Here is a 27,409-nt window from a genome sequence, read left to right as displayed (position 1 = left end):
TTATTTCACCTCAGCTTGAAATATGACCTTATGTTTCATCTTTGCACAATTTATTAATCACTTATTTAAATATTGTACTCATTGTTAGTTTAAAGTAACAGTTCAACAGTTTAAGAAAAAATGATATTTTGCTTTTTTGCAGGGAGTGAGATAAGAAGATCAACACTATTTCCACATCTGAAATATAATATAAAGCTAGAGCAAACAGGCAATTAGCCTAGCTTATATATACATATATATATATATCCATAGAACATCTTAAATGTAGACTACTTATTTGAGCTTTAGAAGAGAGAGCCCAGCAAAGCTAGGTGTTTACTGTTACACTGTCCACTTCTAGATAGAGAAAGTGATCCTCTCATCCAACTGTTGTCAGTCAATAAGAGCGTTTATCCCAAAATAAAGAAATATTAAAATGATATATTTACTTGTTTTGAAAAGGAGATTTTTTCTTAGTATTCTTTTTAATATAATTAATATGTATTTTGTTCAATAATTGCTTGGCTAGTTAAAGGTGGGGTAGGTAATTTTGGAGAAACCAGCTCAAGGGCGCTAGAATTTGAAAATACACACCCGGAAAAAATCTGCTACTTCCTTACAGAGCCCCTCCTCCAACACACACGAACGCGCACATGACCAATGAGGGCAGGAGATAAGCTTGTGCACAGATGGAAGGCTGACAGGCAGGTAGGCCATCCAGTTATTTTAGCCGGGCCGGATCAATTGATTGGTCGTGCTTTTTACAGCACTACGGCTTCCACAGATGACATTTTTTATGGATTTTTTTGTCAAAGCACTTAAGATATTTATTGCTATCGGGATGTTAAGAGCATTCCATGGAATATAACAAAAGTGTATCTCGAGCCGGTTTCTCAAACTTAGCTACCCCACCTTTAAATGTCTGCATACACAGGAACTAGAAACAAACCTCTACCACCCTGCTGAGGATAAGATGTATTTATAGCATCACATTGAAGGAATAAAACCAGACATGGTACGAGCGTGCGCAAAACCAGAAATAATTTAGGATTTAAAGCTTGCTTTTCATCTGTACACTTTTCAGTTTTTAAAATAGAGTATTTCTGATTTGGCATGATCATTGCTCATCACCAGCAGATGGGCGAACTAGAATAGCGACCAAACAGCTCTGCTCAACCCAATGACATGGCTTGCACGCCTGTCCTCTAAAGCTGTCGCAAACCTGCTCATTACAATGAATTAAGAGAGGTCTGTGTGTAAATGTTGAGCCTACCGTTCAATTTTTGGTGGTGGATGGAGTCTGAAGCTGGAGGGGGTGTGTCTGGTATGGTGGGGTGGTCACAGCAAGCATCTGGAGATATGTGTTGCCATGTCCACTGGAAAGAAAGAAACAAAGAAAGATGATTTATGAAAAGGAGAGAAAGAAGAGGGAGCAAAAGGTCTTGAGTGAGGAGTTTAACAAAGTGTTGGACATTACAGTCCGATGGTCTGTTTGGAGGTGTTGGATTTACATTCAGACTGTCCTGTCTATTGTCCAGCCTCGCTCTATCCCTGTGCTGGCGGGCAGAATGCAGCAGTAATAAGGCCATTGCAATAGTCTTCACTCATAACCTAAATTAAAACGAGGTGGTTTGGGCCTTGGAGACATGGTGACCCTGCAGCATATCTGCACACAGATGTTTGAAAAAGTTGGCCACAGTCATTCAGTATTCACCTCCTTATTGTGTTTCCATATCCAAACCACAAAGCCCTTTGCAAGATACATATCACATGTAAAACCTGCAAGGCTCACACTTGGAGAAATGGTGGGAAAGGTGTGTGATTTAGAGGGTGACAGCAGACTGTAAAGGGATTTAGCTGTCCGGCCTGCCTTATCTGCAGCTCTGGTTCCTCACTGAGGGTTGCTTTTTGGGGAAGTGCAGTCTTTCGGATGGGCTCCCCAGGCTGTGTTTGGGGCTCAGCTCACAGCTTTAATTGAATCATTGCTTACAACCAGCAACTTGGAGGCTTTTTCAGTTCATTAGAAGTTCAGTGTTTCAGGTTTGCTGCACTCCACATTACAGTATGCTAAATTGTGTTTGGACAGGCTGAAGTTTAATGACAAACGCAGGCCTCCGGGGATTGATTGATTTGTGAGATAACATTTGTGTGGGAAGACAACAGCTGTACCCTGAGACACACAAATAATCTTAAATTAAGTAGTTAACTCGTTTTTTTCAAGTATCACACTTCTTCTTAAATAAAGTAATAGTAAACGGTTTCCAAACCCGTTTACATGTCACTGTAAACACCTAACATTCATACTGTACCTATCTATTCTAGCCATGAGCTGATTTGCTGTCAGACAAAACGTTAAAGTGTCTGGTTCCGACAATCAAAATGACCAACAATTATTGGCTGTAACTCCTTCTTTCATGTTGTTATGGAGGTCTGAAAAACCTGTGGCAAGTGTATCTAATGTTTATGAAAATGTCTTGTTCTCAAAAGCTAAGCATATACCCCTGACCCCTCTGAAGTCAGAACGCTGTGTGACAAATATTTACTTGAATAAAGACATTTTGTTACTCACATTTTGCATGTTATTTATTGGTTATGTAGAGACTGCAGCCATCGTCAATATGCCAATAATTTCACAAATATTACTGATTAGCTGGACTGTAATGAGTTTTCATCTTAAAACAATGCATTTTGTAACAGAAATGTTCAGTCTGCTTGCGCTTGCATTCATCATATATCTTGAATGCAATAATTCACACAACATTTCGTCCATTTAAACACATTGCTGGTTCTTTAAAAGAAAATGTTAAATGCATTAATATTTGAAGCTAATGAGATAGAAACACCTGGCTAATACTAACAATAATAACAATTATCAGATATATAAACACAGAAATGCAGTTTTTTGGCAAAGGGCTGCAGGGGTTGAATAACACAACAAGCCATAATTTTACTTTTTAAAGTTATACAATTTAAAAACAGAAAGAAAAGCAAGATATAAAAGACAGAATCACCTGACATCACTATGTGTTTCCTTAAGTGGAAAAAACTATTTTGGACCATGAATCGAAACACGCTGTCACATCCTTGATAGATCTATTCTCTGCACAGCTCTGCCTACCTCTCTCTGGGAGGTTATCAACAGTTCATCATGAGAACATGGAAGTGAAAGACAATACCTTACTGCACTGCGACAGGCTCTTGGGGTATCTTGCATCACTTCAATGAAACATCAGCACCTTGAACTTGGATCATTTCAGGAGGAAGAGACGCATGCGTTACGAGATTGTCAGCTGCTGTTGTGATCAAAACAAAAATAAAGAGGGTTCAGTCTGGTTTGTGTTTCAATGGATCACATTGGCTGTGTATTAACGGCCACAGTAATTGTGAAATAAATAGTTTCATCAATTTCAATCTGCCGTCTTTCAAACACATCAGAATGGTAATGGAAAGATTTAAAGAGATAATAACACACAGGCCTGTCATGATCTGTTCAGATACAGTAGATTAAATCATTCAAATGTACTATTTAGAGACACTTAAGCCAGTTAGCCCCAGTACACAGATTCATTATTTTTATCGTATGAACTAAAATAATCCAGCTTTAAGTGATGTTTACGACAAAAAAAGTGTTAAAATCAATTGCACTAAAACTCTACAATATTAAAACAAACTCTGACAGCAATAGTTACTTTCAACTAACAATTCTACACTTAAAACACCATCATCATGCAGTGTATACAAAAGTCAAAGTCAACGAGTTAGGCCAATATTACAATATTATACACACAAGATACATAAACATGCATCCACAACAATGATAGCAATAACATATCAAATCATATAAAAAATGTTTATCAAAGTATTTTTGGTGCTTTTGTGCTTTTTAAATGCAAAACGTAAAACTTTTGCTTTTAGTAAAATATCAAAATACATCCTCCACCCTGAACCTTTTTAATTTCCCCCCAAAAAAGGCCCAGCCTGTCCTCCATGGAGAGGCCGATGGGACCGGCTCATGCCATTGGGTGTCGCTGTGCGCGCGGACTCTCCACCGGCAGGTTTGGTCCGAGCGGACCACAACACAGTGAGAAGTGTCAGATAGTGTTGTTAACACGTCAGATACTCAGTGAAGGGAAGAGTGTTAAATAAGTGGAAAACCGGGAGACACAAGGCTAAAAAATAACGCGGAAGAAAGTTTTTGAGAGAGAGCCGGAACTGAAAGAAAGCTTCGTTGGTCCTAATGAGGGAATGCCGAAAAGGAGAGCAGACACACGGCCAGAGCACCAGACATGAGTCCGAGGTAAGACACGGCATTCATGCAGACGTGTGACACTGTTTCATTGAGCTGATTTTAAGTGCACTAATATGAGTTTATCCATGGTTGATTTGACTAAATGTCTTTTCGTTTCGATTTGATGGTCCTCATGTAGCCTTCAGTATACAGACACAGCTTGAGCATCTGGATCATGGGCACGTCCGGCCTAAAGATCATCTTACAATCACTTCGGCTTCAATAGAAATTAGTATTTTTCAGTTCTTAATCTTGACATATGCACATTAAACCATCAAAGGTGCTCGAAGTCATTTGAAGATAACTTTTAGCCTTATATGTGTCGTAAAGTACATATATTAAAAAAAATATTGTAGCTACCTATACATTTGATATACAATATTTTAATATTTTATTTTGACACTGCACACGATGACATATGGCTTAACTTCAGAACATTGAAAATACTTGTAAAGAACATTGGGAATCATTTGGAAAACAGCTGCGTTTTTATTATCAATCAGAATATTTCGACATCTATTCATTTTTGGGAAAAGCTAAACACTTGAAATGTTTTAGGTGGAAAGGCACGTTATTTAAATATGAAAATAAGCCCTAATGGCCTCGTGTTGCAAGTGTTTGGGTTGATTTACCTGTTTTTCAAAGAAACTGTCAGTTATGTTGTCCACTGCAATAAGCATGTCCAGTCCTGTCATAGCAGGTGTTTTACCCTCTATGGTTTACCTGAGAGAGAGAGAGAGAGAGAGAAAGAGAGAGAGAGAGAGAGAGAGAGAGAGAGAGAGAGAGAGAGAGAGAGAGAGAGAGAGAGAGAGAGAGAGAGGGGGGGGAGACAGGGAGAGAGTGTGTGTGCTTTAAAATGTTCAAGTGGTTTATCAAACCCCCTTTTAAATAATTGTGCTCTTTTAGTGAAGCCAGGGGGGCTATTTAAAAGCTCCTTATCTTCTCAAGGGAGGTCTTCAGGGAGGGAGACAACTTGATTGAATAACTTTATTGATTTAACCAAGTAGGCCTAAGTAAAAGGTGTACAATTAAAGAATGCCTGCTTACACTGTAACCCCCTCCTTCACAAATTACAGCCAAAAAAGCAAACACGAACTGAATTTGGTTGGCGTCAGATAAAATAAAAGACTGTCTTTGACATGAAAACATTTAATACATCTTGGTGTAATCAGTACAATCATAGCGTAAACGTATTTCCAAAGTTGGAGTGCGCTGACTGATCATAAATGCAAGATCGAAATGGCTGCCTGTCTCTTTAAGACGATGTGTTGAGAAGTTCACGTCGGGGTCACTTAAAGTTCCTGCCCTCGAATTTACCTTTAAGTTTTATTATAGACTGACATCACACGGGGCGCTAAAACACTTAAGGCGCATAGAGGCTCCATTATCATCCCGGTGCGCGTTATTGCTCCGTCTCAAAAATAGCTAAGGAAATTACTAGCAAAAAAAGGAGGAAACTGATGCTGGTATAAGCACGTATTTTTATAGGAGGGGATGAGAAAGAGGGGAGAGGAGGGGCAGCAGAGACACACAGAAAGAGGGAGAGGGAGGAAAGTGGGTGGGAGGACGGACCTAAGGAGCGACAAGAAATTCATATCAATTAATAATCATAAAAAAAGAGCTGGCAGACGCGCTCGGAAAACTGGCATGGTTTTTTGGAGGCTGGCAGTCCAAAGCTGAAACGTCAGATATGACTCCTAGAGACTGCTGAGATGATCATTAAGGGAGACTTAGATCGGATGGCAGAAGACATCGGGCATGCAGGTAAGAACAGATACGATGCACACACGCAGGCACCCAAACAAGAAAGGGGCTATAGGACATTTAGGATTGTATTCATAAAACTGTGGACCGCATGCGAAGAAATGTGTTTCTTATTTAAACGTTGTACAATACGAGTATTTTAAACAATGCAGTATCTGCTTTTTATTTCAGTGCATGGTTAATAATTGTGATAACGTCAAGCAAGGCCATGCTACTCCTTTTTTACTTTCATTTTATTTGAGCCGGTTGGGAAACGAGCAATTCTTTCTTGAAATGATAAAGTATCCATATAATTTTTTTTAAAAGTCAGTAAATGTGTAAAATCTTTCCGGATAAGTCACATAGATCACTATCGTGTCTCAGAAATCTGAAAACATTATGCAAAAACTTTCGATTAGCCTACAAACTAACAGAAGTCTGTGTCATTGAAATAAAAACTGATTTTTTTTTTTTTTAAACAAATGAAATACTTTTTAGTTTTGAACTCAGCTTGAATGCAAAAGTTAAAGGGAACATCGACGAGCGTTTAAAGGGAACTTCAGCTTATTCGGTTATCCCAATAATACATTTAAAAAGGAAGCAACAGTGAAATCATAATTATGCATCAATGTCGAAATTAAAACAGGCCAATCACTGTGTAATAATGTTACCACTGAGATCAGGCGAAACACGCAACAAATGATATGCTGTAAACACTTTTGTTTTCTGGTTTCTTTTGTAAAAGCCGAGATGTTAATACGCGTATTAGAGAGAAGCTGCTCAGGGATGTTGACAGCAGCTGTCTGATGCACCTTGAAATACAATGAGCTGAAAACAGGTCTGTTTCTGAGGTGATTTAAGACTCGCAGATACAGTGGAGGTTTGAAGAATGAGGCGCTGCAGCTCAGAGAGATGGACTCACTCGTGATTCTGTTTACTGTGTACAATATGTGTAGACTAAAGAGTAAAACAGATTAGAAGACGCGTCCTCTCTGCGACACACAGTCAGCAGACAAATTAATGCTTTGCTTGCAAAACGGGACGTAAGTACTCAGATGTGAGGCAATGGAATCTTCTCCACAGGCGAAAACACGTGCATAACCTATAGGCTACCGTAAATATAATGTACTTTTAACAATTATAAATTCAAAACAAGTTAATTAAAATGGAATTATCTGATGTAAAACCTGCACGTCATCAAATGATTGTCAATCCAAAAAACGTGCAATGTATCCCGTTAATTCCCTACCTAAATGTCATTAATATGATTATACGTGACCTGTTGCTTAAAAAAACGACTAAGTTCCGATCAGGGATAGGACACTGTCATGCTTCCGACTGTTTTTATAATTTTATTTTTATTTTTTAGATTTGTCTAAAATTTGCATTAATTATCCGTGATATTTGCTAACCTGACTAATACTCAATTTATTTGCCCATCATGCTGTTTGTCTAACTTTGAACTCCTTCAATTTGCCTGCATGTTTGCCTCTTGTGAATGACTAATTTAATTAATTAAAGTAGATAAGACAGTTAACATCTTTAAAAAAAAATTAAACTGATCTTGTATTGCTGTGTTTCTTCATAAAATGAATGTGAACGGTATATGAATAGGATTAATGCAGGGTTGTAATATAAGGCGATGAGCATGCAGTCAGCAATTATATTGAAAGACAATAAAGTGTCAAAACAATGTTTTAAGCAGATGTCTGGAGTGTTTATGCACTGAAGCTGCATGTAGAGGTATAGGAAGTTTAGTCTCGTTCACTCAAAACCCCAAAAGTGACATAACAGACAAAACACAGGTACAATAAATATGAATCTAATGCAAAAATAACTGAATAACCTCATCGTCATAAATGACATCCCCATAATGTAAGTTTCCTTAACATGGGTCATTATCATATGGAAACAGCTCATAAGGATTCAAGTAATGTGCAACCAAGAAAAATGATTCAGTTTAGCCTGTTTAACAAACAACCTGTAGTTTATGATTTTAACATTGCATGTAGCAGGCTTGTCCTGAGACACTTTTCTGACTTATATCATTGCAATCAGATGGCTTCCGAACAGGATGCTGTGAGCTTACTCTTGCCCTAAAGATCAAGAGTTTTATACAACATGTGTTACTCTGATCTTTCACTTTTCTGTCAGTAAGCTAGATCAAACAGTGAGCTCAGAAATGTAAAAAAGCACATTTTATCTTCTCAAAAGACTCTGATCATATAATGACAGAAAAGAGACTCTTATTGTCTTGATGGGAAACCCACAGAAACCCTGACTGTTGTCACCGCAAGACATTAGCGAAAATATTTTTTTATATGCACATTGCAGGCGCACAGACATGTTGCTCGGTGCATGAGACCTTCCCTGTGTCATAAAAAGGTTTTTTAAAAAATGTGGATATATGAAATGTGTATTTAAATGTCTTATACTCTTTAATAGAAACATGTGTAAGAAGGCCTAATTTTTCTGATGTGCTTTATGATGCAATAGATCTGTGTCACATGATACAGCGCTGTAGACCGCATAGAGACGAGTGTACACTGATTGTGTGTGTGTTAGTACACAACATGTCACCACGCAGAATAACCAGCAACAGTAAGCTAAACATCCCTTAGTGCAATGGCGACTGCAAAAGTTCAGCACGCTCTTGAAAGTACTTGGCCTATTCCTCATATCACCCTCACTTGTAAACATGTTTGATCTGACCGACGCTGAAATTTATAGTAAAATATGACCGTTGAGTAATCAAAGCCAGACAGAAACCAGAAGTGGAAACACTTTAGATGACAACTGGGAACATGATGGAGCGTAAACCTACCTAAACCTGTCTTACTCGCCTTTTATTAATAGCCTTTTATTGTTCTTTAACAAAATAATAGATAACAAACTCTTTTCAAGTCATGGATTTAGATGTTTAGATTTAAGAAAAAATATATTCCTATTTTTTTCTTTCATTTTAATAACTGGTTTATCAAGGATAACTTTTTTTTTTTATGTTATAGGACTAACGCTTAACATGAATTTAAGAAAAGAGAGGGGAATTGTACTAAGAAGTGACCTTGGGTTTAAGACGCGTACAGTTTTATCAGAAGGGCAATGCAAGAGAAGCTACCTCTTTTTTGTTCAGTATTCTCCAGAATCAGTTACTAAATCATGCGTCAAGGTTTATTTAATTTAAATACCTACTTCCCTATTCTGTATTTAGCGTGTACACAGAATGAAATAAACAAGAAGAGAATGAGCTGATGACAGGAAGACCATGATCAGACGGATGACATGATATTTATTTAGTCGCTTGTTTCCCATCAGTGAGACTAAACCCTTAGGGACAGTTTGAGACGTGTAATGTCATAAGTAAACTATCCTCAGATGCCACTGATTGAACAATACACGGTGCGGTGTCTCATGCATTCAGCTGATGTAGTTTATTTTAGACTCGATGGAACAATTAGTGTTGACATTAGAGTGGATTGGGTGTGTGCATATGTGTGTGTATGCATTAGACTCCTAGAGGCCATCTCAATGTAACATTTTGAACCAAGTAAAGTTGATTCACATACCATGCACTCGGTGTTCCTTATATGACTGGGCAGAAAGGGGAGCGAGAGACCAATCTTTTTTTGGATGTGTCTGTTCCCTACAGGTTTTTATACCTGCTGTTCATCATACTTGTGAAACATTCATCCCTTGTTTTGTTTAAAACTCTGCGCACCACTTTTGGAAAACTTTCAGCAAGCCAGCTAGTTACAGTACAAAATATTTATCTGGTGTTCTCTCAATTTTGTTCTTTCTTTCTTTTTGCTCGCTGCAGAGGAAGTGAATGCATATTCTTGAATTTCTGATAATGAGAAAACCATTGCAGCAGTTCACCTTTTGCAAAAGTTCACTTCTACTAAGTTGCCTTCGTATGCACTTCCCTTGTATGAGTTCTGCACACAAGTTCCAACATATGGAATTAATGAATTATACATCACTATGCAAACTGTAAATTATTAATATAAATGTGCATAAAGATGCAATTTAATTAAGTGATGTGTTTTTAAAATAAAGGTTATAAATGAATTCCTCTATTTTAATCCTCATAAATGTATGTGTATGCAAAAGAACATTTTTCTCCTATAATCGACTTGATGACTTTAGTTTTTTTATGTCAATCCAAACCTTTGGCACTCAAACCTCTCAAATATTTTTTATGTGTAATTATGTTATTTGATGTGTAAATAATAATTTCCAAAGATTACATTTTCTAAAGTGCAACAATAATCATTCAAATTAATCAAAAAATTACATAAAAAAGTTGTTGTGTTTGGAAATGCTGACTGCCGCATGATGTTTTACAGATATCTGTTGTTGCAGGTGGCGGACTGAAGACGATGCTGGATGCCATGGATGTTCCAAGTCATGCTAGGGATCTCCTCCTGCAGCTCAACAGCCAACGAACCAAAGGCTTCCTGTGCGATGTTATCATTGTTGTGCAGAACGCCCTCTTCAGAGCTCACAAGAACATTCTGGCTGCCAGCAGCCTCTACTTGAAATCTTTGGTGGTCCATGACAATCTGATCAACCTCGACCACGAGATGGTGAGTCCAGGGGTCTTCAGGGTCATTCTGGACTACATCTACACAGGCCGCCTTAGTGAGGGAGACCCCACTTCTCCTACTGAACCCAATCTAGGTGCTGTGTTGGCAGCAGCCAGCTACCTCCAGCTGCTTGACCTGGTGGCTTTGTGCAAAAAGAAGCTGAAAAGAAATGGCAAGTACCCTCCCCGGCCTGGGCCTGCATTTCTGCCTTACCCAAAGATGGGCCCCAACAGTATGGGTTTAGGGAGTGGTGGCAGGTATAGGATTTCCACTCCTGTCATTCAGTCCTGCCCTCCAGGAGGAATTTTGAATATCCATGCAACGCGGCCATCACCACCAGAAGAGCTAGTTCCCCATCGGATAGCCATTCATGCTGGGGAGCTGTATGCTCCAACCTCCATCCAAGGCTCTCAGGTGTTCCCGTCCCTGCAGTCAGCTCTGCCTGCCCAGCTGGGGCGCTCAGCCCACCCTGGAAGGAACTGCTCCCCAAACCACGGCCTTGATCTCTCCAAGAAAAGCCCCAACTCCCAGTCTCAGCACACACCCTCTCAATCCCATTTGGCAAATTCTCACAATGATGAGGAGCGAGACGGGAACCTGAGCGGTCGCACCAGTCCCATGCAGGGGACAAACGGAAGGACTTTCCCCTCAGAAAAAATGGATTCAACTGACCAGGCAAGCTCTCTTACTCCTCCACCATTCCCCCATATCAACCAGGCTCTGGGCCCCCACCTCCCCCACCTGCATCGCCACCAGGGCCGGGATCGCTACCCATGCCCCCCCAGCCCTGATACCCCAACAGAAGGCGGAGAAGCAGGCAGAGATATGGGCAACATCTACCGCTGGGTGAAACATGAGCCACTTTCATACACAGCAGAAGATGAAGATGAGGATGAGGATGAAGAGGAAGGGGGCGAAAATGGAGACCGGCATCATAACCATCACAAGGCCGGGGAGGAGAGTGAAGGAGCCGACGATAAGAGCGGGTCAGGCACAGAGGAGACGGGCAGTAGTGAAGGCCGCCCATCGCCTTCTGGACCAATGGGGAGGTTCCACATGCCATATGAGCCAGAGAGCTTTGGGGACAATCTGTACGTCTGCATTCCCTGTGACAAAGGCTTCCCGAGCTCAGAGCAGCTCAATGCACACGTGGAGACACACACGGAAGAAGAGCAGTACTGCAACTCAGGTGGGGAGATGGGAAACGGCAATAACGGCCCCAAAAACATGAGCAGTAATACAAACGGTTACGGGGGCCTGAACAGCAGCAACAGTCTCTCCCACCTGGAGTCCAAATCCAGCCAAGCGCTGAGTTCAGGGGGGATCGGGGAAATGATGCGACCCTACCGCTGTTCCTCCTGTGAGAAGTCCTACAAAGATCCAGCCACTTTGCGGCAGCACGAAAAGACCCACTGGCTGACCCGGCCTTACCCCTGCAGCATCTGCGGGAAGAAGTTTACGCAGCGCGGCACCATGACGCGCCACATGCGTAGCCACCTGGGCCTTAAACCTTTTGCCTGTGACTCCTGTGGCATGCGCTTCACCCGCCAGTATCGCCTCACTGAGCACATGCGCATCCACTCAGGGGAAAAGCCCTACGCATGTCAGGTGTGCGGAGGAAAGTTTGCTCAGCAGCGCAACCTCATCAGCCACAGCAAGATGCACAGCAGCGGGGGGAGTGCAGGGGGCCTGACCACAGATGGGAAACTGAAGCTGGACTTTGCTGAGGGCATCTATCCACTGAGTAAATATGCAGCAGAGCATTTGGGCCTGAAGCAGGAGAAGGCCAATGAGCTCCTAATCCAAGCCCAGCAGCAACTGGTAGCTGATGCAAAGGTCATGGAGAGCCTCTACCCGCTGTCCAAACTGGCCGCAGAGCACCTCGGTATCCCCCTCGACAAGATGGATGTCATGGGCCAACCCCTCCTCCCTCCCCTCTCTGATGGCCGCATCATTGACCGTTACTCACCCAGCTAAAAGCACATGACCTGTATAAACAGCAGTCACCAATAGGTCTGTGTGCACACACAATTGCAGTATTCTAAAGCCTTTCACCTCAACTCCATATCTCCTCTGCACCTCAGACTCAGGCCGAGAGGAATTGGTCTGCTCATGCACACCAAAAAGTGTAGACTGTAAGTGCCTTTCTATGCATCTAATGTATCTTAAAATCCTCCTTCATAAGGGAGCTCTGTGCTATTCCGTGACCAAGAGACACTTATTCAAAGAAGTACAGTATTTATGTACAGTGTATGCAAACAAACATTTCAGTCATTGAGCCAAAGTGACAATTTGAAAACCAAAATGAAATTGTTTTATTTATTTTTGTATCATGATGAAATCCAAACAGAAACTTTTGCAAGGAAGTGTTGCAATATGACCCTAAACCTGTGTAATATTTAGTATCACCTGTGTACAAAAAAAGGAAAAAGCACATAAGGACAAGATTCAGTGTTTTGGTCGAGACCTGAGCAGAACTTTTGCCAAATGAATAAGCCAACTCATGTGGACTTTAAAGTAATGGGAGCATATATGTTTTTTTTTCTTCTTCTGTTTTTGGGGCGACTGGACAATTTATGTATTTCACTTTCCAGCTTATCCAAATCATGTTCCTGCCCCTAAAGTCACGAGGAAATGACTGAACGATAAGAGCAGTTGCCTCAGCATTTTAGTAAAGTCTCATCAGTTTTATTTTCTCCACTTTTTTAGTGTAACCCGCTCTCCCACATATCTTTGTGGATTAAGACTCATACTATGTGACAGTGATGGTAGCTTAATCAGCCTTACACTCAGCGGCCTACAGCTAAAACTTCCTTTGTATTTTGCCTCACATCCCTTGGCTTTCAGTTGTTGTTGAGATGCAGTAAGCTCAGCCCTGTGATCTCATAACTCGGACATGATTGCACATACCCAACTGCTGACACATAAGTGCCTGTGAAGAGTGTAGCTGCATCTCATGGTGTAGACTAAGCATGGGTGTTGCCTCTGACATTTACAATTATGGATGCAGCAAAGCAGAGAAGCAGGGACCAGGTCAAAATTAACGGCACTGAAATCTGTCATTAACTGTCAAAATCAATTATTCCATTCACAGCAGCCTGATGAAAAACTGCGTAGCGACACAAGTCACATGTCGCATTGCTGCTCCACTCTCTGTAGTCTGAGGCCGGGAGCCCAGCTACTGTTGACAGGCCAAAGTGAGTGCTGCACTCAGCCCTGTGCCTTAAAAGTGTTCTGATACGCTCACCACACGCCTCTTCCACACTCACACAGCGAGCTGCTAATCTGTCTGTGATACGAACATAAGAAGGGGTTTGTGGGTCTTCCCTGGAAGCCAGCGGGTGAACAGCACAGCCCAGCTGCTGTGCCTCAGTAATCCCCTTGAAATCTCACTTTCTCCTGGACAATTCCCACTGCTTGCCAGCATGATGTCCCATTTCATGCCTGCAATCTTGCCCCTGTGATCCACTCATCAACATCATATTTAAGCCCAGCTAATGTCTAAAGGCCTCGCCTCCTCCACGCTGGTCTTTTTTTATACATATTTCAGTATTGGCTGACCAGCGATAACTCTGTCTTGAAAACAAAAAGCACTTAAAGGCTGTGGGTTGCCGGCACATTTATAAAAAAATATGTTTATTCCAAAGAACATTCTGGCATTTTCTTTTTCCATTTGTACTACTCCTTGATTTAGATTAGACATGTCTGACCACTATAGTGCCAATGCCAACCTCAGTGGGTGAATGTGAAGACTAAAGCCATAAATACACTGTGATTGACGTGGTGAATTTTAAAGGCTAAAAGAAAACAGAGACAATTTGCCTGACCTTTTTATTTTTTATTTTTTTTTAAATGTAATTATAATTTAAGGGCTTCTTCTCTGTAGAATATCAAAATGTTGTTTTCTGTCACTTACTTTTCTTTATTTGATTTGAGCTAAAAGCAGCGCATGTGAAACTGGTGCTTACCTCAGGACTGAACCCAGCATGGGGACGCAAAGCTTTTCTAAACCTTCAAACACACACACACACACACGCACACGCACACGCGCACACACACACACACACACACACACACACACACACACACACACACACACACACACACACACACACACACACACACACACACACACACACACACACACACACACACACACACACACACACACACACACACACACACACACACACACACACACACACACACACACACACACGCACACGCACACAAATGAACAACCTTTTTTCCCTTATTAACAGGGCAGTTGTCCTGTGTTAAACCTGTGGTTATTTCTGTGTTTATACATTTCTTGTTACAGTTTTATGATCGGGAGATAACATGTGATATTATTAACAATTCTTTGTTTTTATTTTTACTATGCGGTATACATTTTCTATTGTGTTTCCTCAAAGAGGCTTGTGCCGATCTGACCAATTCCATTGTAATAACATAAGGCAAAGTCAGTTTGGCAGTTTGTTTAACTTTGTGATTTTCTGAACCACATCTAAGAGAGCAAGGTGGTATTCGTCTTTGTTTTCAACCACACACACAAGTATATGTGATAAGTGTTTTGAAAAGTATCAAATAGAGATGTATTCTCAGTAATTCCTCCAAGCAGTTATTTTACAGTTATAGTGAACACTAGCCACATTATTTGACCCCTTTCCTCCAGAGGTTAGTGAACAGTCAATGATGAGTGGGACTGAGGTTATACATCTACAAAAACAAACAGGAAGCCCGCTTGTTTTCTATGATCCTTCAAGTTTTGGGACTATTTTGTTTAGCTCTGTACATAAAACCAGAATGTAGAGCTTTAATGAAACATTATTAAAAATCAGAACTTGCTTCACAAGCATGTGCAAACGTGTGAAACATTTAGAAAGAGGCGGATGTCTGTCGTGGGAATTTCAGTCCCTTCAGTCTTTCTCATTCACTAGCTTAAATGGAAATCTGTCTCCTCCTTCTCCCTGCCTTACACCATTAAAATAACACAATGTGTTTCCACTGTCACTCCAAATCTGTGCAGGAGGGAAGAGCGAGATAATGGCTGAACATTTCTGTAGGACGGGCAAGGAAATTTGCTTAATTGTATTTACGTGTACGACAGACAGAGGTGGAGGCTATGTTCCTATAGAAAGGGGAAGCATTTGCTTGTCTGTTTGTATGTCCCTATGCCATCGGTGCGTATGAAGGTCTGTTAATGCATGTCCTGGGAATAGGGTTGGTGTAAAGGAGAAAAGCTGAGGAGCAGGAAGTGAACTTTTGGCTGGCGTGTTGTGTTGAGGAGGATGTGCCGTGTGTTTCTGCTCAGAGGCAGATAGAGAGACGGAGAATGGGGCGGGAGAGGAGCAGGGAGAGCGCAGCAGGGTGGACGCGAGCCATTGTCTCAGTATGAAAGCCTGTTCGTACTTCTAAAACTCTCCATTCAGAAAACAAGAAGACTGTATCTTCTCTTTTCCTTCCCTTTCTGCTCTTTGGGAATAGACCTCTGCTCAGTATCACGGTGATACAACATTGTGTTCTTTTAAGGGCTGCGCAGCGAGGAAGCCATTCAGACATTTTGTTACACTTTGAGGATGTCGTGGATAAAATAGTTTGGCATAATTCTGTGCACATAAATTCCTTACAATATATTTTCCAATATATGTCGATAACATTTTTTATTGGGGCTGGAATATTTAAGGCAAAATGCAAGGCAAAACAACTGGGTTGTAAATCAGATTTAAAAAAAACTAGAAGAAATTGTATTGCTCTGTGGTTGATTCAATTAGTAATTACAGCAATTATAAAAGTCTTGTTTCAATTTACTCATATAGCCACTCACCCCTTGGGTTTTAATGCCATACGCCTTTGTTAATGTTATTTAGATGACACATCAAAACTGCTCTTTGCCACTAAAATTAGATGAAGATGTTTTGAAAGTAATATAATTATGCATTCAAAACAATTTATTTGTTATGTCAATTGATATAATAAAAATAAATGAATGCAAATACGAATGCATGTAAAGACAAACCACCAACTATGACATGTGGGTTGATCATTTAATTGTAATATTAAGGCAACCATCCCAGCCCCTTAAATGTTATGATACTAACAATAAAACAGTAAAATAATGTCTGCATGATTTCTAGTGGTCCTGTAAAGACCAAAAACAGTTTAAGGTTTAATGCTAAATGCAAAGTGTGCCTTTAAGCTTTCTAGCAGCAAGCGGGCCGAGGTCACCTATGTGAGTCAGACAGGATGAAAAGTCCTGATCTGCAATCATACCGCCATTTGACATTTACTGTATTTTATCATATCTGCCAAAAGGGCTGAGGCACATAGCAGACATCGCAGATGCTCAAAACAAAACTCAGCATCAATCTTTGTAGTTTCCACGGGTTGCACTGTAGAGCTAAGCTTCTGATCACTTTTGCCTTTTATTGAAAGCCATTATATATATGGCTAATCTTCAGAGCACAGTTCACACATGCCACTATTGTCCAGTGTACATATTTCTTTTTATGAGGACTCATGTATAAATGTAAGCTAGAGCCAAATAATATCAATAATCAAGCTGTATATTGATGTTGAAACCAAAAACATGTCCCTTCAGGATAACAAGCATTGATTATTCCGCAATAACTTGCTATGTGTATAACTGACGCCTGTGTGTGTAAGTGCGTAGCTGCGTGTGTCCACGTAGTGCACCTGTCCATTTACATGTCTGAACGCCTTTCCCACAGTAGAGCAGGGTGTAGCGCAAGAGAGAGCTTTGACACTTTCAAGAGTCTTTGTTACAAGCAGCTGCTTTAGATTTATTTCCCCAAACTGCACTTTTCTGGAAAAATCATTGTATTGTGATTTTTTATTACTCTTGTGATCCCCTAGAAGTCCCACAATTGCCTTTCTTCTGGCACTTTGCTTTCCTCCTCTTCCTCCCTCCAGTGCAGAGCTTGGCCACACTTGTTCACCGCCCTTGTTACCTCGAGGCACTGCTCCCCTCCTCACCTCTCCCTGTCCCTTCGCTCTTCTTACACTCAACACAAACCGCTGACCCCTTCCTCTTCCATGATCCACTTACTTCCAGCTGTTTTTCATGCTGAAGAAGACAGTTGTCTAAATGTTTACATGAAGAGCTACTCTCTTTTTCTTTAGGCCCTGATCAATTTCCAAAATGAACTTTGTGGCATGTGTTAAAATACAGCAGATGATGGGCCAAATAAAAAGAGCCTGACATCGTTGTTGTATTCTGAACCTCAAGCCAAGAAACAGCTTACAAAAGGGAGATTAAAGACAGCATATCATCATAGAGGAAATGCAGAATAATGTGAGGGGAAATGTTCAGGGAAAATATGCTCAGAAAGATGCCAGTAAAGTAAACATGTATGAAATTGCACAATTGAGCCGGGCTTCGGCTGCACCAGCCAAGTCATGCACTGAGATGGAGAGAACAAGTAAGGGAGAGATGTTGAGAAGAAAAGAAGCAGAAACAGAGAGAAAACAGCTTGTGCTTGATAGTCATAATAACCTTGAGTTAATAACAAAGAAAAGTTGGTTGCTCTTCTAACGTTTTTCCCCCTCATTTTGTTCTGTTTTTACTCTATTTCATTTCCCTCTTTAAGGAAATTGTCTTGTGAGGAAATTAAGTTTTCTTTTCCTTTTCGTTATTGATTGCTTCGGGCCATTGTCAAGGGTTTTAAATGTTAATGTGCATGTCATGTCATCCTTTTTCCAGACCTAACAATTATCACCCAATCAGCACACGACCCACAGAAGGCTCTTTGTAGACGAATAGGGAAGGGGCTTCTGGCTGCCTGTGTCCTCTTCCATCTGTTAGACTTGGACCTCCATGTCTGTGTCTATCTTAAACACATGCAAAGACAGACTCAGTGGACTTTGGCTCAAATATTTTCTTTTACAACTTCTGCTCCAGAAGTTTAAATTTAAAGACAAACAAAGGACAAAACAAACAGGTATTTAGAAGAACTGGTCAAGGGGAATATTTGATTGTATATCTGGCATGCACACACACATACACACAGCTGCATGGCAGGCTGCTGGTCTACATTAGGTCAGATTTAATTAGGTTTCCCTGCTCCTTTTAGAGTGTCGCTTCTAGTATAAAAAGTCATTATTAAAGAAACGGTGATTCCCCTGACGGCTTCAACCCAACGCATACTATAGTCTGTGCCAAAATGTTACAGAGCCTCAGGGTCCTCACACACACACACACACACACACACACACACACACACACACACACACACACACACACACACACACACACACACACACACACACACACACACACAAACGTGCACTCAAGGATACATACGCTTTTATTTTGGTTTTGGAAAAAGGTTACGTGTTGAAATGATGGATTATGATCTAATGAAGATCACTGTTATGTTTCGGGTTGTTGTACTCGACTGGTTGTGGTTCAGGGATTAGGAAGTTCAGCAGTAACAGACTGCCACGCAGACAGTGGTATCTGCGGATAGAAAATACATCACAAATGAACAATGGAAATGAGATTTTTCAGTGGAAAACAGAATCTTATTTCAGCAGGCATAAAGCACACGTCCAAAAAGCATCAATAATGTTCAGTGTTTCATTTTGTGTGATTAAATACACCATAAAAACAATTTAAAGCAATACATAAAACCAAACAGTATTTCTGCATTTTCTACATTTCATTGTCAATATTGATCTTACTTTGCTTTAGTGAAATGAATGTATTTATTGCATGTCAAAATGTTTTATAGTTAATTTTTGTGTAAATGTCAATTGTGGGTTTTTATAATAATTTCATTTAATTATGGTGTCTTGATAAAATCATGTCGATAAGGCTTTTATTTTTTTAAAAGCCAATGTGAAAAATGTCATGCTTGTTTTGTTTGTTACTATACTCAAAATCAACTTGGCAATAAAGTAAATTGCATAACGGATTACATGAGGAAATGTGTCATTTTTCAATTAATGTACTGTGTTTTCACTTCTAATTAAAATAGAAATAATTATGCATGAATATTAATTTAAATAGTCATCATAATTCAGTTGGAAAACATTCCGTTTACCAATTTCCTAGATATGATTTATATTTACCTGAATTTAATTAACTATACTTACCCAATTTCCTCAAATCTTCCACCTTAAGCATTTTATATTAAACCATCCAATCAATCATTTTAATTTAAGACACATTTATTGTGCAGGATATGGGTTTCATATTATAGGAAAAATATGATACAGAAGACGACGATCAAGACCATTTCACAGCAATGATAACCGCAAAAAGGAGCAACTACTGTTCTTTTTCCTATAATACATTCGCCTTCAAGTCTATATTCTCCCACATGGAGACATGAGTGCCTCATTTAAGACAGAGAATTTCAAATGAATCTCATACATCACACACAGTCCACATGCAACAATGAACAGATCCATTACTCTGTCAGCAGGAGCTCACACACACACACGCGCGCACACACACACGCGCACACACACACTTTTCCACTGTATGAAAATCACCTTATTATCACCAGCACGTAAGAAATCACAGTGCCTTCCAGATGTTTGATATGAATCAAGCAACTTCCCACAAATTACATCTTGACATTAAAACAAATTAGCATTTCTACTCTCAGGTGCTGTAAATGATCAACATTCATGAACTAGATGTGCTTCCTGAGAGCTCATAATCACCAGGTGTAATGTTAAAAACATTATCCGCTTTATGCAGTATGAACAGCAGGTGAAAACAAAAGGAACAGCATCACATTCATCATCTTCTTCATCCTGTTTCCCAATACTGGAATGCAGGCTCAGTTCTCTTTTAGTTGAAGGAGAGTTTTACCATCATAGTCTATAATGAAAACTCAAAACCCACATACCTATTTTTTCAAGAGCTTTCGAGGTGTGTTTTTTATGATCTTCTCTGTTAGAACATTGTGCTAACATAAATGAATGCATAGAAACATCAAGGAAACAAAGGTTAATGAGTTAGGTTGTTGACTAGCCCAATGTTAAGACGGATTGTCTAAACCACTTTATTTGGTTGCTCGGTCCAAATAATTGCTTTGCGTTTGTCGGGGCGTGTTGCTTCAGGTACTGGTGTGACATGAAATACGATCCAGGTAGTCCAGTATGAGCAATATGTTGAAAAGCTAATCCAATGCCAAAATGCTGCACAGCTGTTTATACCGTGCGAGACAGGATTTTACTCTGGGAGGTAATCACAGCGGTAACTATATTATCTTTATCATGATGATTAGAAAGCAGGCAGCGTCAAAGTGCAACTCGCTGCAATACCATATAATTCTGCAGCCCACAAGCTTGTTCTGTTTGGTTGATTGTACTCAGGGCAGTTCGCTGATCTTGAAGCCGGCGCCGCAGCTTCACGCTGTGACGTCATGTTGCGACATTATTAATGCCTTGTTGAACTAATGAAGACATCCATTTTTGTCAGAGCCCTCTGCATTGGCATACACAAACATAAATTATGCCAAAATAAGAAATAGTTAAAAAAAACCTACACCTATCAGTTAATATCTTCAATCCAGGGCCATTGGTCTGGACCCTCAGTGCCCACTGCTCACACTGAGAGACCAGGATACTTTTTGGCAGTGGGCCCAACTACACCCTGCACCCTCTGGGACGCATCACATTAAATGGCAAAGGTCTGAGGTGTCTGGTGTCGGGCACACAGTGCCCTGGTTTGGACTGGTAATGTCAAGAGGGTCACATAGGCCAGGTACCAGAAAGAAATGTCGACTTCTCGTGTGAGGTTTGCATGATGATGCTGTGTTTGCCCAGGGATGGAGCAATAAACTTTTCAGGATGTAATCCATGAGTAGGAATAATAAAACATACGTAGATGAAGTGGGTAATCATTGGGTTTCCAGTGGGCTGTGTATTTGTGTAACCCAGTGCTTCAGATGGGGAGTAAATGGGACATGAGAAGGGCAAAGGTGTTAACTGCAGAGTCATTCAAACTCTGAGGGACTCTGATGTCTGCACACAAAAAACACCCTGCAGTGTCACTGCTCTCAGCAGTAAGGAAAACAGATTAGCGTGTGCTCATATCTGTTTCTGTGTGTGAAACAGTGACTGTAATAACAATTGACTCAATGTCATTGAAATGAAATGTCAGCATAATGAAGCTCTTTATTTTTGGGGACTTTTATGGGTTCCCTTTAATCACAGAAAGAAAATAATTATCTCTAAAGGAAAAAAAACAAATCATTATTCACACAAGCTTCACTAGAACAGCCCTAACGATTAACATTTAAAAAGACGTTCCAGTCACCGTTTCATGATCATTCAGAGTTGGACTCATTCAGCATAAAACTGAAACGAGGAGTCTTCATTTCCTGTTTCTCTGATATCTGGATTTTTCCTCTCTCAACTTACATTTCAAACTGATAGCTTGTGTTTTCTGAGCTCACATTAAGACACATCCTCCGCCAGTCACACCTCAGTCAATTCAGACAAAGATATCTCAGCTGATTTTTCCTATAAAATAAACTTGCAAATACGACACGGCAGTTTTTTAATGGGCATCGTTTTTAAATAAACTAATGTGAGAGCAAAACAGTATTAAGAGTCTATAGGTAATGTGCTTCATGTAAAATGGTATATTATTTAAGATGAGACGGTGCCATAGGCAAGAGGACCACAAAGAGGAAGTCGTTGTATCCTGCAAAATGTAAACTATACATAGGTTAAACAAATCTAGGTTATCAATAAAAGCATAACAATACATCTAAACCAAACTGCACTACACCAAGTTTGCTTTAGTTTATGAGAGAAAGAGTAGAACATTGATAGGAAGAAAACAACACACCAGTCCAATTAAATGGCAATGTTCTTCAACTTCAACATGATGTGTGTGACTCCATGTTTTACCGTCTTCTCTTATTTTCCAATTCTCTTTGTGTCCGTCTCTCCCACCCCAGCTAATAGTCACTGCTTGACTCCCACTGAATGGAAAACAGCTGGGTCAGGGACTGCCCAGAGCACATTATGCCCAATTCTTCAGTGAATTTCTACCTCTCCTACTCTATCCAGTGCACTCCCTTGCTCCCTGTCCTCATTTAAGGTGTGGCTGTGCAGCTGAAACAAAAGAAAAACAGCCTGTATGAGAACATGTTTCTCACCCACATATGGTATTCTCTCCCTCTCCCACTTTCTGTGAAATTGTTTCCCAACCTTAATCCCTGGTGGTACTCGGGTGTTATGGCTAGTTCTGCTTATGACAAGTTGAAAAACGTGGAGATATAATGCAGCTGAGCTGGACGGCCAAGTATTCATGTGGTTAAGAAATGTGTCAGAGTTATGACTTTGCCCTCAACCTCATTCACCTACTGGGGTCGATGTGAAGACTAACAGCCATAACAAAGTGTGCTTATATAATACATTATTTTTTAATAAGGCCCATTGAAACAGCCTGTTCAAATGAAATGTGTATACAGTTTGTTATTCCAAAACCACAATATAAGAACATGTATAGTGCAGTGTTTTTTGGTTCACGGTCATTAACTTTGTAAACATTTTTTCTATTGCTTCTGCAAACCTGTTGTGAGACAATTACATTTTTGAAATATGAAATAACACAATTTACAAATTCAAAGTTTAAAGCATATTATATTGTTGCAAATAGTTCTTTTTTAAAAGACCCTACAGAATTGTGGGCAATTAAGAGAAATAATGTGTCATCTGGTTGTGGCCACTTCAGTGCGAAAATACTTTCACTTTAAAAGTAAACAACGTTGTTATTATGATAAAAGAGAAACAAACGCATTGATATTATTTGTAAGGGCTTGTGACTGGAGGACATGGGAGGCCAACATTTAGACCGTTTTTAAGTTGGTTATTAACAGTTTAGCCAACGTGGAGTAAACTGCAAAGCTACAACATGATGCTTTTTTGTTGTTTTGAGAGAATAGAGGAACTAAGATTATGTTGGGTGGTTTGGGTGAATTACAATTTATGAAATAAAAAAGGAATATAGCTGAAGACAGTGTGAGAAGCAAAGCAGGGTCACGAGAAGTACTTGGAGGAAGTATTGCTTCAGTTTCTGAAGGGGCTGGGGTGACAAATTGGGTGTATATTGTGGGCAACGCATCTGTTTGTGTCTCTATGCCAGTGCAATTTCCTGCCTGCAGATTGACTAACATGTGGGCACCTGCCCTGACAAATCCACCCATCCTGTTTCTCTCAGCGCACACAATATATATACTCTTTTTGCCAAGCAACATGCAAATAAATGATAGAGGAAACATGCATACAAGTGTAAAAAACAGCACAGCCTTGTGCGCACCATGATGCCAAAACACCTAGAAATTGACCCCGAGTATGAGCTAAACTTTCCAGAAACTTAACATTTCATACCAGCTCACATGGTGATAGTATAAACTGGTATAAGAGGTTCATGGACTTGTCAAACACGGTTGCTGGAATCAACAGTTAGAAGCACACACAGTAAACCAAACAGGGACTTTACATCATAAAGTCTGCAAAGTCAGCAAAGAGGAGTGCAGCGGCAACAAGTAGCGTGGCCTTGGGGGAGAGAGGCTGACGGCCAGCCTGGCTGGGTGACACACACACACACACACACACACACACACACACACACACACACACACACACACACACACACACACACACACACACACACACACACACACACACACACACACACACACACACACACACACACACACACACACACACACACACACACACACACACACACACACACACACACACACACACAGTATAGGCATCCCAAACATTAGAAGTATTAATGAGATCTTTATCTATCAGAGGAAAGGTAGAGAGAGCCTTAATACTGCAGGCCTGGAAGGGGAACAGTTGAACAACCTAATGAGCTGGCATGCAAACAATTGCAGTTCAGAAGGTGAGAGTGTGTCTTCCTTCAAGAGACACATATAGGCTCAGTGTGTTAGGCGTATACAAGTTGTGTGACCTTTAATTGAGCATGACTTCATGTGAAAGCGTTGGCAGTGAGATGTGTTCTGTGTATAACACAAAGTGTGAAGGTGAGACTGCCGGATCTGATGCTTCAACTTCGACGCTATTGTGCTTGGTGACGCACGCTCAGGGAAAGACTGGGCACAAATGTGTGTGTGCGTGTGTGTGTGCGTGTGTGTGTGTGCGTGTGTGCGTGTGTGCGTGTGTGCGTGAGTGTGTGTGTGTGTGTGTGTGTGTGTGCGTGTGTGCGTGTGTGCGTGAGTGTGTGTCCTTGTGTCACAGAACTAAGAAAATCACTGAGCTGTTAAAAATAGGTTCTCTATTACCTTCTTAGTGTGGAGTTACACACTTAAAAGCACTCCATTATTATTCTGTTCAGTTTGACAAGGCTAATAAATTACTAAGTGCTTCATCACTTTCACTTTGTGAGAGTGCGCGCATGTGTGCGTTTTGGTCAGAACAAGAGTGACACAAGCACTCTAAAAGGTGAGAAGAAGGCAAGGGTGTGATATCTGTATGTCTGTGCATCTCTGTTGGAGGGTGTCTTCCTGCATACATTTTTACATTTATTAAAAACATGAAATCTTCTAAATGACATCATTTTTGTGTTTGTTAACAAGTTGGTAAGTTATTGAGGAAGGCAATAAACCTCAAATGGCTCCCTATGGGTGAAAAAAAAAGGATGCTTTGAAAAAATAAAAAGGTTATTCTCATGAACGCCAACTGAATTATATCCAGTAAAAGTATAAACGTTCAGTGAGAGCATGCTGTAAATGTACATGTGGCACGCAGAGGTTACTTTTCCATTTGGAAAGCTCTGAAAATGACATGTGTGTGTCATCCAGCTCTAGATTAGAGCCCCATTAGCCTCAGTGGCTGGTCTGCTGTTTAGACTGAGTGTAAACACTGAGAGAAGGAAGGTCCGACGTCTTCTGTCTCCATCTTCAACCCTTACTGATAACACTTGCAAAAACACACATACGCAGACACAAAACAACATGTCTGGACAACCAGGCTTCACTCTGCCGTGTGTGTGTGTGTGTGTGTGTCTTCTGTGAGATCGCTCTCATGCCCTTCACTGGCATCATCCTCACTTCCTGTACCAGCTGCAGCTTGTCTCCCCCCTCTTTATGTCGTTCTTTCTCTTTATTGCTCTCTTCTGGCAAATCAGACTTTTCTCTCATTCCCACGATCACATTACATTACAAAACGTGTTTCTCAGCTGAGTCTCAATGCCTCTATTAGCTATGAATATTGTTAGCCAATAAGTGAAACAAATGAATTCTGAAAGTAAAACTAAAAGAAACAGCATTCTGTGTAAGACAGTATTACATGTCACTTGTTAGATGCTTTTATCCAAAGCAACTTACATACTCAATACTGTGGACAATCCGCACAGGAGCAATTTGGGGTGAAGTGTCTCAGGGACACAACGACATGCTGACTGCAGTGGGGTTTGAACCTGGGACCCCTGATCCGAACACCAACGCACAACCCACTGCACCACACGCCTCCTGTACACAGTAAGTGGGTTAAAGTATAAAATGAAATTAGAGCATTCCCGGCAAACTAGGATTGGTGATAAATAAAAAAAACAAGCGCAGAACAACTATGTTGCTCAGGTTTTTTAAATCTTAAAGTCAAAATGTTTGCACAAAAAATGTCCCCCTTCTTTATGCGGGCCCTATTATGCTTTTTGGGGTTTCCCCTTTCCTGTAGTATGTTATATAGGTTTTTTATGCATGTACATTTTCTGCAAAGGCTAAAATCCCCCCCCCCCCTGTCCCCCGTCCCTCCATTGGATTTCTTTGTTTACTTCCACAACATAGTGACATCACAACGTAACACTTGCGCTTCTATCGGCTAGCGATCCAACACGTAGTACGTGATCTCTGAGTGGTTGAAAAATCACAGAGGAGCCGGACAGCTAACCAATCGGAGCATAGGGGCTATCGCTTCAGACAGATGAAAAAAAGAGGTGCAGCAGTGGCGCCCCAAGACACTCTGGGGTCTACAAGCTGAAGGGACATGACACCTCCGACAGATATATAAAGGACAAGAGCAGTATCAATAACTCAGCAAAAAAGTTATCCATTCCTTTATTTTGTTGCCTTGCATGTACATAGGATGGCATAAACAAAGACAACAAATCCAAATCACTCTAAACCATATCGGTCTCTGTCTCGTCTGCGTATGTCACAGTCAGCCTTTTGCATGGACACCAAAGCGAGAGAGAGTGCACATCTTCAGCCTGTGCTGCCCTAGTTTACTGGCAGCGGCCCCACTGTCTGTGCTAAAAGTCACGTCGCGAGGAGAGAGAGAAGCGGGGTAGGAAGGAGGGGGGGGTGGTGTATGGGGCACAAGGAGCAGAACACAGGAAGTGGAGAAAGATGAAGAGCCGGGAGACAATGTGATGCACAGGGGTGCTGAACCAGAGAGGAGGAAGGGGGGAGGAAAAGCAAGCAGAGGAGAGAGAGGAGGCAGAGGAGGAATGTTGAAGAGGAGGAGAAGAGGGAGAGCGCAGGGTGTGTGCATCTGGCACTAGGAGGCAGGGAAAGATAGCGTGGGCCAGGCTGGCCGGACGTGTGTGTTTGTGTTTGATTGAAGAGGGATGTGAGACAGAGACCCCTCACTGGCTCAGTTTTACTGGAATTCTGCCACGGAGAGATGGACACTGACACACTCGCTCTAGATACACAAACACACATGCACATTTGTACAGTTCAGAACATGGAAAAAGAGGAAGAGGGACTATAAGGGACAAACAAGGATTAAAAAATAATATTAAACAGGAATAACTTGTTGTGGGATAAGTCATTAGAAACTCTTG

At 40.8% G+C, this 27,409-nt stretch overlaps 1 protein-coding gene and 1 long non-coding RNA gene across 5 annotated transcripts in view; one reads left to right on the top strand and one right to left on the bottom strand.

Annotated features, from left to right (window-relative positions):
- Positions 1–1,251: 1,251 nt before the first annotated feature.
- LOC307037966 overlaps positions 1,252–27,409 on the bottom strand; it is a 74,667-nt gene continuing 48,509 nt past the window's right edge. Inside the window, exons 3-5 of the long non-coding RNA XR_013807841.1 lie at positions 4,900–4,990; positions 3,156–3,272; positions 1,252–1,355 (exon numbers count right to left, since the gene is read on the bottom strand). This is a non-coding gene — a long non-coding RNA (uncharacterized lncRNA). The remainder of the gene's footprint in view (positions 1,356–3,155; positions 3,273–4,899; positions 4,991–27,409) is intronic.
- hic1 (hypermethylated in cancer 1) lies at positions 4,051–19,532 on the top strand. 4 transcript variants are annotated; one of them, XM_079679216.1, is made up of 2 exons: positions 4,051–4,276; positions 10,373–19,532. In XM_079679216.1, the coding sequence occupies exon 2, from the start codon at positions 10,390–10,392 to the stop codon at positions 12,571–12,573; it is 2,184 nt and encodes a 727-aa protein (XP_079535342.1). In that variant the 5' UTR covers positions 4,051–4,276; positions 10,373–10,389; the 3' UTR covers positions 12,574–19,532. The 4 variants fall into 4 exon arrangements, with proteins under 4 accessions (XP_079535342.1, XP_079535339.1, XP_079535340.1 ...); XM_079679213.1 differs by having other exon boundaries at positions 10,357–19,532; XM_079679214.1 differs by lacking the exon at positions 4,051–4,276 and adding an exon at positions 5,850–6,031.

This window comes from Notothenia rossii (genome assembly GCF_949606895.1).
Source record: "Notothenia rossii genome assembly, chromosome: 4".
NCBI classification, from domain to species: Eukaryota; Metazoa; Chordata; class Actinopteri; order Perciformes; family Nototheniidae; genus Notothenia; species Notothenia rossii.
The sequence above is the reverse complement of the archived record's forward strand: the minus strand, read 5'-3'. Positions and strand labels throughout refer to the sequence as shown.

Excerpts from the sequence above, each read along its gene's own strand:
- hic1 (XM_079679213.1), top strand. The coding sequence starts at position 4,217 with ATGAGGGAATGCCGAAAAGGAGAGCAGACACACGGCCAGAGCACCAGA. Across the intron at positions 4,277-10,356 it reads GCACCAGACATGAGTCCGAG|ATATCTGTTGTTGCAGGTGG; the intron begins GTAAGACACGGC and ends GATGTTTTACAG.